The sequence below is a fragment of the Opisthorchis viverrini genome (genome assembly GCF_000715545.1).
Source record: "Opisthorchis viverrini unplaced genomic scaffold opera_v5_705, whole genome shotgun sequence".
In the NCBI taxonomy this organism is placed as follows: Eukaryota; Metazoa; Platyhelminthes; class Trematoda; order Opisthorchiida; family Opisthorchiidae; genus Opisthorchis; species Opisthorchis viverrini.
This window is the reverse complement of record NW_008752377.1, coordinates 66,851-80,760: the sequence shown is the minus strand read 5'-3', so window position 1 is coordinate 80,760 and position 13,910 is coordinate 66,851. Positions and strand designations below refer to the sequence as shown.

The window sequence follows — 13,910 nt, the reverse complement described above, 5'->3', positions numbered from 1 at the left end:
GAAAGCAGACTTCATCGGACGTAAACATTAGTGCGCCAACAATAACCTTGGGAAAATGAAACAAACCCATCCATTACCGAATTCTCGAATGGTGAATTCCAGAAAATACTGATTTCTGAAGAGAAAACGTTTTTGAGGATTAGTGTTTTATGGCTCGCTCTCGTCATATCAGTGGTTTAAGGGCGACTTGGCGAAAACAACTGTCACATATCTTGTTGCGCATCACAAGATTCTGCCTACCCGCGTCAAACGACACTAAGCATATATGCCCCAGTAGCGGATTTAGTGGAGCTCTTGTACCAAATCCATGCGATCCAATGCGTGATTACAGATTTCCCAGCTACACAATCATGTCATTACATCCAAAGCCTCCCTGTATTCCCAGAGCTCTTCCCCTCAGTTGGATGATCAAAACTTTGGAAGCTCGAGTCACCATGCCTATGGTGATTGATATAGAGCTGATAAACTGATTAACTGGTCGGCCTGAGAAAGCAAATTGTGTGCCCCAATAAGAATTGGAATACGGCTATGCAACTTGGGAGTATTCAACAGATTCCAGAATGTGGTTAATTACACTTGCACATTTAACAAAACTTGAGAAATTTAGTCATGTTGCTCCACGTCAATCCAAATTGATTAAACGGCCACTGGGACTATTCTCAGCGAAATCTTCTGAAACATAGTTTTGTTAAGCTAACACTGACAGCGCATTTATGTGAGGCACGTCATTTCATTGGCCGGCCAATTATAGGTAAACCAACACTCCTGAAACACTTGATGAATGTGAAAAATTAAACGAAATTCCTAATTCCATTAAAAATGAAGTCCTAAATTGAAACACCTCTCAGGGACTCTGTACTAATGCACTTATTATTTTCTAAACATGTTTTTTTTGAAAAAAAACGGACTTATGTTACAGCCTGAAGTAAATATCGTGGCATTCTCCGTAGAATTATTGAAACCATCCCGCCGTAACAATGAAGCTAATAGCAATAAAATATCATGATTTGGAATGACAAACTTAATTTTTGTGTCCAATGGGGCGCTATAATTTTCACTCGGTTAACATGAGCGCAAAGACCCACTTTAATATGTGGACGAATATTTTACTTCGGTTATCACGATTCGTACTCCCAGATCTAGGGACTGAAACCAATACAGTAATGACGTCAATGATGCATTCAGTAGAATCTCAATTCCAATAAATTGCGTTATATGAATCTGAAAATCTGTTTTCATTGGCATTCGTATTAAACACCCAGCTGTATCGAGCAATGTTGCCTTCGAAATCAGATTTTTGGTGTTCCAGTCGTAACTTTACAGCTTTTGGAATCAAACTGTCAGCGCAGCGATTCTTAATCACCTTGACACTTGGCTGTTGTGCAAGAAAGACGTAATGGTGCACATTATGAGATGCGACGCGCAGTAGTGGGGGAGACTGGTAGAAGTCTGTATGCAAGTACTATAGAAGCATGAGTACCAGTGTACCGAGTTATGTTGTCTCGCCAAGCAGGCAACCGCAGATGGAAGCTCTGGATTCAGAAACACCCATAACGTGCAGCACATACTGGTATTTCGCGAACTGTTTACCAAATTTAGTCCAAAGTTAAAAATATTTTTGAAATGCTGATCACGATGTATTTTTCTTCCGTTATATGATAGTTTGAAGACGCAAGTTGAGTCATTTATCATGGAGTGCGCCTTGCATTCGCGGCATGCATTCAAGTATGAACCTTCATATAGAGAGGAGATTATTCAAGCAGGTGCTCCCTCCTAGTGACACAGAAGCTATGCATCGAAAAGTCGTTACAGTGGTTGCATCGTCAAAGCGTACTCTGCCAACACCAGTTTATTAGGGGAAACATGGCTGACATCATGGATTGTATATGGTGGATGGAACATCCAGTGTGGAAATCCGTACATCTTTGACGTTCCAGGAAAAGCGTGCATGTGAATCAGGAAACTAAACTGCGTTTTCATCCTGTTCCATCCCAGTATGTATATTTAATTTCACTGAATGAAAAGAGGGCAAGTAGGTGAACGGCAAGTGGACTTTACAACACGGCTTCACACATTTGTACCTCAAATATCGTCCGCCAAATTCTTTGCTCGTTGTGCGGGACTGAGTACTTCATTGTGGTGGCTGCCGGCTTCAGACAATAATTCATCAACCTTGAAAGAACGCAGTTTGTATGGTGCTGTCAGTGAAAGTAAAACACCTATCACCATTCAACAAACGGGTACCCAAAGTACCGGTGATATCAAGAGTCTTTGTGGATTTGCATCCATCGCCGACAATCCCGTCTGGGCATCTATTTAATTTATCATTTACTGATGATGGCACTAAGTTTTGTTTCTAGCTAAACAGCGGAGCGGACGAGGGCTTACAAGTCTCAATCTACCTTTAGTACTATCCAGGTTTCGAAACCTAAAAACTGTCAGTTTTCCACCAATAACGTTACAATCAATCGATCAGACTCCAACTCCGTTCAGCCTTTTGGGTAACTGCAAGAGACACGGTTGTGTTTCCTAATTACGCGGTGACATTCGAACAAACGATGCTCACACAAAGCAATATCCGTCACCTCCAGTCTCGTATTACGAAAAGTGCTCGACTTGTGCACAGGTTTCCCATCATGAAAACAACATACCTTAAGCCCGACAGCTGAATATATCGGCATTCAAACCATCGAAATGATTACTTTACAAATCATCCATTTTTCGCATGGTGTGCCCCATCATCGTTTCAAATCATCGTGAATATTGCGGCATTATTTGGATTCACACAGTTTTCTGTCGTGCACGAAGAGGCAGGTATTTGATGATTGCAGGTGTGCATACCGCGTGCGGATTAATTCAACTACTTCCTTAAGGAACTCAATGAACAACACATAGTCACGTTGAATTGGAACGCAACGTGTTGCACAATGATCGTTTCATCTGAGTAGACGCCTGATTTCGCAAATGTATCTGTGGTTGAAACTTATGCAATAAAACTTTCCGCACAAAGGGGCTTCATTCAAGCGGTGGTCAATTTTAATTCTCCATGCAGCGAATTATGTTGTAGGTGTAATTGTCAATTTTGGAGTGCATTCTCATCTTAGATATTTCATTTTACTTTTGCAAACAGCAATTTCTGATTTTCTCGGTACCTGGGTAATATAGCACTTATCAAATAACTTTGAACCTGGAAACACGCCAGTTTTTGGCAGAACCGTCCGCTTAAAGCGAGCCACATTCGATTTTTTTCACTTTTCGTAAGGAAAGCTCATGAAAACTTAAGGTGACCTCGCTCCCTAATTCATTAGTTAAATTGAACTTTCTGAAAACTTCAGGTGATAGCGTGCAAGATTTCATTGAATAAGCACACCGTTTTTTCCATGGGACCACTTTAAAAAACTTACAATGACCTTGCCCCCTCCACAATTTGACGGACTTAGGAGTCCGTTCTGAAGATTGGAAGTAATTAATGTTATTTTATCTTTCGAACCGCGGCACTCCTAAATCCACTTGGTTTTCAGTTTTCTGTGGTTTCCGTGTCTACTTCATCATTAAAAAAATCATGCCCACTGTTAACAAAAAGAAGCTGCCTAAGTTAGAGTAGCACTCACCAACGTGGCTGCTAAAGAAGGCTTCACACCGCATCATTTGGCCGTCAAAACAACCAAGCATCAGCAGTGGTTTCATCTGATGATCGATTGGGAATACTCATAGGGTAGTGCAATGAGTAGCTGAATACTTCCAACTTATGTGGCTACACGTTGAGGATGGCACTTTATCGTTGCTTTTAGCTCACAGATTAGGGACCCGAGATAATATAACTGCTTACGTTTCACGGCGATTTTGGTAGGTTGTCGCCAATGTCTCCCCCGTTCTCTGTTACCCTGTCGCTTACGGTAAGCCGTTTAAACAAATCATGGTCATACGTTGGTGAAGCATCGATCGATTTTCTTGGCGTGGCCCTAGATCACATGGCTTACACTGACAACTACGGCGGAATAGGTTGGAGAAGAATGCAGGTACTTGAAACGTGAAGGCGATTTGATGATCATGGCACATGAATAGTGAAAATAAGACTGGTTCAAATGGACTGGTGTCGGGATATATTTGATCCGAGCGCTTTTTTCAGATAACTGAGTCATATTACCCATAATGTTCATGACTTTACGGAGTGCATGTTTGGTCGTTCGGAGTTTTACTGCCATGTTTATCTCCGTATCTACTCACTCATGATGACCAAGATAAGCCTTCAGAAGCTGCAAGCTGCTCGTTAGCCCACAAAGAATTATGTCAATCTTCAGGCCCATCAGTCTCTGCATGTCCGTCAATTTCACTGTCTACTTCATTGCCAAATACCCTGCTCCCTGCTTGAATGTAAACGCGAACATTTTACCATCCGGTGAATTTTACAACAGATGGAGGCTTAGGGCTTGACACTTGATGTCAATGAACCCATTTAATAAAGTTAGGTAAGTGATGAAACCTGAAATGGTCGACTTAAGGAAAGTAACCGTAATCAAATTATCGGAAGACACCGAACATCAATCAACCGTAATCAAATTATCGGAAGACACCGAACACCCCGTCAATCTGGTTTTTCACACGTGACATAAATAAATTTCTTTCTGATGAAAACTTCGAACTGCATGTGCTGCTGAAAACCGTCTCATGCTGCAGTTGATAAGATATTTAGGATATCGCGATGTGTTAAAGTTGAGAACTACATACATAGATGCTAAACGCACTTCGATGGGCTTTGCTAAACTTTGGGATATAACTTGGGCGCAATCCAAAAGCGGGGTCCTTCACAATCATAACAGGAAGGTGCTTTACACGCCTACATGATACACGTATAATCTCCACCAACAGGGGGGTTGGAAAGCTTACCAACCGTGTGTGTACCACTCTTTGATGGTAGGACAAATTTACCGACGATCGCATGCTAGCATTTTTGCAACACACATTGCACTCAACTATTAGGGGAAAATGGTTGATTAATGTATGTGCATCCTTTTTATGGTCTTAAAGTTATCTTTCGTCATTCCTCATTTCGATCCCAAGATATCGCTTTTACCTTAAAACAATTGTGACACCCGGTATCAGGCCGTATTTTTCGTGGTTTGGACTCATTCTAGGCACCTCCAGTGCTTCTATACATGCGTGGGTAATATTGCTGTATCCAAGCCATCGAGTACTTCACTGTTGGCGTTGCAGCTAGAAGATGAGAGGACGCGACAGCTGAACGATTTTTACCACAAAACGTCATTTGAATCGAACCGGCTTTGTTAAACCACATTCGCACAACGCTGCGGGCACGGAATAACCCATTCTGTTCAACCCCCGCTTCCAAGCTAAAGTTGTTTCAAGTATTACCTCGGACCCCTACGCATCCAAAAAAACGCCACAGTTTGAACAATAAGGATGTTGCCCTGGTTTGATTAAGAATTATCAATGATAGACCGGTGTGAGAGCGTTCCTTACTTTGCTCGCCTTTTTTCCAACAAAGTGACAATCACCCCGCTTTATTCAATTGTTTACTGGCATATTGCAGCTGCGCGTCGGTTGCACCGAGTCCTCCTTTACGTATGTTGAACCGCTACTCCGCACACTAAAACATCAGTGCCAAAAGGCACACTCATATTGTTCATGATAATCACATTAGTAAGCACCAGATGTAAACAGGAGGATAAGCATACCAGCAATGCGAACCAAGGGGAGCACTCCAACTTTTTGAAAATCATAGTTCAGCATGGTTTGAAACTATCAACTGAGGACTTTTTGCAATCGTAAAGAAATAATTCACTGGCAAAAAATGAAAAATTAAATTGAGATACACTTTAATACAAAAACATATATATGCACGTTTTCGCAAGCGAAATACACTAGGCGGTTTCGCCCTACAGAAAGAAAGTTATAAACTCGGGATTGACATATCCTGCTACAGATCAGATGTCACCTCCGGTCGCGATATTCGTCAACTTCAGGCCTTCATTAGGTCTTCCACGTAGAATTTCGGTGATGTGACGTCGCCAGTTATTTATTCCTTGAAATGCCGCACACAAAATCTAGATCCAAAAAACGTTGAATTGCTCCACTGGTCGATTTAGCATTGACCCTTCATCGTGCAGGGCGAACTTTCAACTTTCCTCCCACTCTTGTAGCAATGGATAGTCCGAAACAGTAAATCGGCGGACGCAGTTTGATGCACACGATTTCATACCTTATGGTTGTTAAATTCAACTCGTCCACATGACTTACTTTCAGGATTTCCATCCAGAGTCGCAGACTGTGGACCTGATTGATGAACGTCATCATCATCAACGGGTTACAATATGGTTAATAAAATCCCCCACAATATCTGAGCGAAGGGTCATACCAAAAAAATCATTTTGTTAGAGTGTCGTTGCTCCTTATGAATGTGTGTGTGTGCATTAATGTTTACGGCTGATAGATAGAAGAATGCTAATATAAATAGACAGGCCTTGCTGCATTTTCCGATGTTCACGTTGTGAGTGGCCTAGAGATTTGCCCCAACACTTAATCACTCGCTTGGGTGTGTCTGAACTAACAACAGTTGTACGGTGTTTGATGGTTTCGGATAATCTTCAGAACCCACCGATAATTTTCCTCCGAAAGTTCCATCAATCTATACATTGACGACAGCTGACTCTGAGAATAGCACGTCTCATCGCACAGCTAAAATTCATAATTTTATAAAAAATTTGAAACCAACCAGTCCAGCAATACTAAAGTCATTGCCTATCCGGAAAACATCCCTACCTGATCTGAAAAACCCATAGCTCGTTGTGCAGGAGTGAGTATTTCATTATTTTTCCTGCCGGAATGAAGCAATAATCGATCAGCGTTAAAAGAGGGCAGTTTCCAATGTGCCGTCAGTGACAGAAGAACACCTGTTACGATTCCACAAAGCACCAGTGATATCAAGAGTCTCTGTGGATTTTCGGTGATTGCCGAGTATCCCGGTTGGGCATCCATTTAATTTATCATTTACTGATGACGGAACTGTTTCGTTTCCGGTTGAAACACTCAAACAGACGAGGAGAAAACCTGTTTTTCATCACCCTTGATGGCTACGAGGTCTGGTTTTGTTTTCGGTCGTATCCACGACTGCAAACATATGAACGCGGTCTGTGTTGTCAGCAGCCTAAACAACATGTTGCGCGGCCTCTAAATGCGTTGAAACTACTGCGTTTTGCAGTAGTTACGGTCGACATTCCTAACAACGCCGTGACACTGGGACAAACGATTTTTTCACCAAGCGATATGCGTCACCTTCAGTTTTATATTAGTAGAAGTGCTCAAGATATGCAAAATTGTCTTATTATATTTGTAATATGCGTTGAACCGGACAGCTAACTCTATCGACACCCAACTCTTCGAGCTAGTGACTTCATGAATCATCCACGTTTGCGTGATGTGCCCCGTCATCGTGTCAAACGATCGTGAATTTTTTTGAATCACACTATGTGAGACTAGCACAAAGATAAAGGTATGTAACTGTTATCAGGTGTGCACATTGCGCGGTTTTACTTTACGTTTTTAGTTTGATACCTAACGAGTAACAGAAAATCCTATTGATTGGGATCGCAATGAATGACGCGTAGATCATTTCATGTGGGTTGAAGCCTCATTTTGGGAATGTATCTGTGGTTCAGCTTATTGCGATAGAGCATTTCGCACCAGAGATTTAGTTCAAGAGATTGGGAGTCAAAAGGACCCATCAAAACAGATCACGCGAACGCAATATGTTAGAGCGAAAGGCAAATATTTAAAATTAATCAAGCTATACATGAGGCAGTTTGCACTTCGTTGTTCTTATCCGATTGGGGAATGGCCTATGTATATATATTCATTCGACTTGCTTTAGTGGGATATCCTGAAGCTGGCAGTTCAATAACATCCCGTAACATAACATCCCTATATCTACAGCAAATATTTCCAAAATACGTGCAAGCACTAGCACCGGTCTCAAGGGCTAGCAATTTACCAGCTGCGTATGACGGTTGTAGTAGTCAACGCAAGTCATAATTTCATATAAACCGGGACAGCTTGACGCGAATGGTATATCTTTTTACCTAGAATGTTCGGTCAGCCATCAATCCACTCGCCACACCGACCATAAAAAATGCAGCTTTTTTTCACACAGGACAGGAAAGAAGCTCTAGAGATCCCAAAAGGTGAGACAACAGAAAAGCTAAGGGTCCATTTCAATATTGATATGTGTGGTTGCATTCTTGGTCGCAGCGATTTTGCCCACATGTTACCAGCAGGTCATCCTGTTAGCTTTGAGTCCAACTGCAGTGTAAACCAGTGAAACTAATATGACAGTTTCCTTCTATCTTACTCAAAATGGGTGAGATGTGTCAAGCGGGGCTTGTAAAAGCTTCTCTAAAATACAACAACAATACAAGTGGTCTCCGGAAAAGAGGCTATTACAAACGCAGGAGTTATTTGATCAGCTCAGGGTGCTAAATTCCAATAAGAGTTCTTCTTCACGGTTAAATTGCTAGTTTACCAGTTTTCAGCAAAGCTCAGGTCAGCGTCATTCAGCAAACAAAATAGGTCGTTCGCCATTTTTTGACTGATTACTTAATCATTAACAGGAAGATTATTGCACAGTAAGACGTCCAAATAGCTAAGCAACAAAATTCGTCAAAACTTATCCCCTGCAACTCATTGCAAATGGTCAAACTAATCACGGGGAGGTTACATATCCGCAGGTATTAGGTCATACACACACAAAGTTATATAGTTAGAAGACTGGAGACGGATTCTGTGAACTAGAATTCGTATACAAGTTTTCAAATTATCATCTGAATTGATGCATCAACCTAATTGTTGGTAATCCGGTTAGCCCAACTATCAAGTTCCACGTAGTATTAAAGAAATCGATGAGAAATTTTGGTTTTGGTTGGTGTCTTTGAGAGACGGCGTAGGTTACCTAGTGCAATCTCAATAATTTCAGCAGCACGCCACCGGTTGTCCCAGTTAAAAGTCATGTAACATTTTCCAATCTTACAATGTGATGAAATTGGCAGTATAACTGACGTTTCTACTGTATGAAGCTTGCGGAACATTTTACTATTCCGGTTACTAACCACGATGTTTGAGGACGCTGCATGATGATAGCACTGGGAGTGATTTAAGCTCTGACCAACTACTAAGCGCTTCATTTGATCACAGGATCTTTCCCCTCTACCATGAATACCAAACTTGATTGGGTTGGTAAAGACTCTGTGGACATGACCCTCCCGTGCAAATTTCCATTCAGAGTGCCACATAAATTTACTAGATCAGAGAGCAAACTAACCATAAGAAAGTAGTAGGTGCATTCATCTGCATATGCGCACATGTGAGAGCTTAAATGTAAACGCCATTCAAAACTGGTTTTTACTTACTAGTGGAATAAGGCAATCATCTTCTCGCTGCCAATGTTTTCACTATAAATACAGAAAGAATATATTATCGCAATAGTGATGAAGGGTATTCAAATCACGGCCTATGAGTCCCGTTTCAGTGATGATCAAATTAAAAACATTTTTCTTCTTGAATGTATGCTCTAGAACTTACAACATCAGCCTGAGAAACTCAGACTTATTTACAAAAGGAAAACGGAAAACGAAGAGAACATTTGCTTGCTTTTATGTGACTCACTCAGATTTTGAAGAAGCTTACCCGAGTGTCTACATATTTTGAGATGCCGAGAACACACGGGGTGATGCTCAATGGAAAATATATGCATGGCTTATCTATAGGCACTATGCGGAAAACTAGGTACTAGGTTGTACGCGTTAAGACTACAGGGTCTGATCAGCCAAGAATCCTTCTGACAAACTAACCAAATATTGATAGACAGTTGTATTTTATACCAGGGTGAGAAAACACAGCTCAAGTTGAATTCTAATGCGCTTTCCATCTGGTATCTCATATACCCAAGTTAAATCTTGTTTCGAGTGATAAAGCTGTGCATACAAAATGACGGAATCCAGCTGGTTCAAACGCCTTTCTGTCAATGGTCCATTCCATTATAAGCTGACGCGACCGTACAAATAATAAAATCAAATATTTGGTTACCAAAGCGCTTTCGCCAAACAACGGTTTTATTCTTATTGCGCGCCATCAAATAATTCCGAGATTTCCAAATCCAGATCTGCTTGGCCAACAGTTTGAACATGAACGTTTGGACATGAGCAGGTATTACGAATTTTGGGCCGATAATTTAGTGGCAGTGACCGACAAAGTATATAGTGCCTCAGTAAAGGCAAATAAGTGAAAAATAAATTTCTAGGAGCCAGTTTTTCAAGCAGTCATTAACTTTGCTTTCCAGCAGCGCTTATACCGTAGATAAAGTATATTATGCCATAATTACCCTGCAGGTTGGTACAAAGCTCCCATAGGATCTCATCCGCCTCACATTATTTCTTGTATCTCCCTGACCTGTCAAAGTTTCAGCTCACTTCTGCATATGCTACTCCAGATTAGGCAACGTGGATCACTGTTTTCTGCGCATATTCTGGCCACAATCGCGATATATGACCAAGGCACCACAGCTATCACCTTGTCCGCTCGTTTTTCCTCACCTATTGCTGAGATCATTTTGTCATGTACGCCTGATCCTAGTTCCTCCTCATTAAAATCATGTCACCCTAACTTTTCTGCCATAATTCTCGCTCTTTGGCTGACCTGCATGTAATGAGGTTCAATAACTATATGTAGTTTTGCGGAGTTGAAGAAGATATCAAAGGACTATGCCAAGATAAACTAGCCCAGCGGTGATCTGTTCTGCTTGCTTTTAGAAAATAATGATCGTGTATTACACAAAACATTAGTCCTGAGGATGATCAGACCACAATTCAACCATTGGTAACACCTACGGATGGATAAAAGTAGAAAAAAGTTTCCCCCATTTGATTCCTCCCGTGTCACTGCATGATAAATGCCGCTTGAACTCTTCACACTGATCATCGCTCGTCACGAACCCAACAGTCTGATTTATACTGTTGCGCAACTGTTGCTCATCAATCTCACCACTGGGCTACTACCGTCGCTAGAAAGTTTGAATCAAAAAAGGGCAATTAGCTGACTTGCTAATTTCAAAACAATTACCTCAACCTGCAAATGATGGCTTCAACGAGAAGAATGCTTGATAAACTTTAGGCCGGTAAACCGAACGCTTGCTACTCGCTTCTAGTAGAACTCCCACTTTCATGCGAAAACCCGACACCCAGTCTACAAATTGCAAGGGGCTCCTTTTCAACTTGAAATCGTCATCCTCATTATCGGCTTAAATAACCACGTACTTGTCGTACACTGATATAAGGTTTAACAGCTTATTTTACCGATGATTCGGAGAGGTGTGACAGGTAACTGCGCATTGGAGGCGGGTGATTACCCGTGAGTACAGCACTGTCACTGGACTGCTAAGTGGGGGTTTGAAAAGGGAGCTATGCATTGAAAACAATAGCTTGGAGGCATAAGCGCTATTGAGGGCACAACTGGGCCATTTCTGACAACATCTCTCACCGTTGATATGACCCGCTCCGGGTCCCCATCCAGGAAGACGGCAATGACCAGCGCGGCTATTTTTGCTGGTAATGGCGTTTATACTTCGCTGCCAGATCAATGTTTGACCACTTCATCAAGGATGTCACAAACAGTGTGCAAAAACAGCTCCTGAAAACAGATTGTTCAGTATAATTTTGATTTTCATGAGTTACAGACTCCCTGAATGTGATAGAGTTCGACATTCAGCTGGGCAGCGTAGAAAAGGGATCCAGGCTATTCCATGCTATTCCACCTAAATCCTTCAAATGCAATTGCTATGCATGATGAATAATCGTTATTAGCACCATCAAGATAAGTAGCCAAAATGGTCCACTCTGCTTGAACGTTGGTCATTTCGCGCTTATTTTAAAGTTCCATTTACTGTAATCGTTTAGCTCCCACTGGTTCAATTATACAAAATTTGCCGCTGTGGTTCACTAGACCACAGTACTGAGTTGAGCACTTCCCATGAAAAAGTCTTTCTTAAAGTTGACCCCCGGCATTCTGCTTGGCTAATCCCCTAAATCCTTCCAAAATAGCTGAACTAAAGGTCTATGGAAGCGGTAAAGGTTAGAAATCGTGTACAATCTAAAGCAGTATGGTAGATTCCACAGAAATGGCTTTTGCTGCTATTCCATGAATCTATTCCAAATGCATTTGTTTCGATGCATTTGACTTTCAAAAGTAGGACACTTATTGGTTGTGAATTCTGCGACGTATTCTGAGCTGCTTTTCTTATTTTCAAACGATTGAGCCTCTGCACTCAGTTAGGCCAGCCGCTAACCCAAATGCTCAGTCAAATTTTGCCGAACTATAGCTCCATCTGAAACAATGTGACAAAAGTATGTCGTTGCTCAGATTGTAATATAAAATGCTTTCTGGTTACTGAAAAAGATAAGCAAACAAAGGTGCAAGTACCGAGAAGCATCTTCCATAGCTCGCGCATGCTCAACGTACGTTACTCTGCAGTCTAGAAATTTTGAATTACGTCTCTTCTTTCAAGGATTTTCATTGTAATTACTATTTACTCTCATAGTGAACAAAATTGAACATTGTTCATCACCACCACATGCACATCTCCCTAGTCAATTTGTAGTTTATCTTCGGAAATTTCTGAAAACCCCTCGATTGTAATGCCCAACAGGCCCTCATTCGGGCACGAACTTAGATATGAGATCGGTGGGGCCATGTCTTCTTGCTATTTTGGGTAGCAGATAAATCGGGATTCACACGGTAATGTGGAATGTGGCAAACAGCGGGTGGGGCAGTTATAAATATGACCCTGGTTTCAGAGCTCGTCAGTCTAGGCGCAGTTTATATACGAGCATATGGTGATTAAGAATAAATCGTAGTAATTCGGAGGGCTACAGCGAGCAATCAAAAGAGCCAGTGTGGCTGTTCGTGTGACATATAGGGCGACATGTTATTGCATTCAAAGTAACAAAATCAAAAAACTGTATACGAAACCAGCAGGACGCAAGAAACGCTCAGGATGGCCGTCAGAATATCGGATTAGAAATGAAAATTGGACAGTTACCAATGCACGTAACGTAGCCAACATAGATGTGGGTTGCCAACAGAGGATACTAATCAAAATAATACACGGCTAATAGTCACCGCAGTCGCATGTGTGTGCCGCATGGCCTAAATCACAACTACTGCTTTCGCAATGTGCGCTGAAGCCACATTAAAATAAATGAAGGTCAATCAGGATACGTAAGCGAAGCCGAACGACCTAGAACACGTCCTTTTCAGAAGGACTGGAAAAAAAGTACTGAGTCGAATGAACTTGGTAAAGGCTCATGGACGCGTGGATAAGGGCCTGAAATCCATCTAGACCATAGAAGTTTCATTTCAGGCAAGACGAACAGCTCATGCGGCACCCAGCCTGAACTGCTGGGGTGGGGCAAAATGTCACATCTCCTATTATCAAATTTCTTCAACCAATACATTCGGAAGTAATCTTGAACAGAGAGGGTTAGAAAGTGTTAACACAAGTTTGCAAAACTAAGGCTTCCTACACCTAAAGTACGCCAATCCCAAGCAAGCTTCATCAGTCATCGGGGAGGAATTTGGAAGTTATAAAATAAAAACCTCATGTAGTGGCACGACTTTTAACCTCAAGAGAATCAGTGTTACTTATACCACCAAATAAAGAGTAAGTTGAATGGGCTAATTGTATGTACTCCAGTTTGTTCGAAAGAAACGCTCTGGAAGAACAGACGCTGGGATATCCGATTTCCAGGTAATCTACCAGATGCAAGCTTCGTTGTACTTACTGTCATTAGAAAGGAACCATTACAGTGGAACGGCGGTAGTGGTCCTCGTCAGCATTTGTACTACTA

At 41.6% G+C, this 13,910-nt stretch overlaps 1 protein-coding gene across 1 annotated transcript in view; it reads left to right on the top strand.

Moving 5' to 3' along the window:
- Positions 1–350: 350 nt before the first annotated feature.
- T265_15665 (hypothetical protein) overlaps positions 351–13,910 on the top strand; it is a gene marked incomplete at both ends in the record, with an annotated part of 75,272 nt that continues 61,712 nt past the window's right edge. Inside the window, one exon of the mRNA XM_009178898.1 lies at positions 351–443. Within this exon, the coding sequence (XP_009177162.1) occupies positions 351–443 (93 nt within the window). The remainder of the gene's footprint in view (positions 444–13,910) is intronic.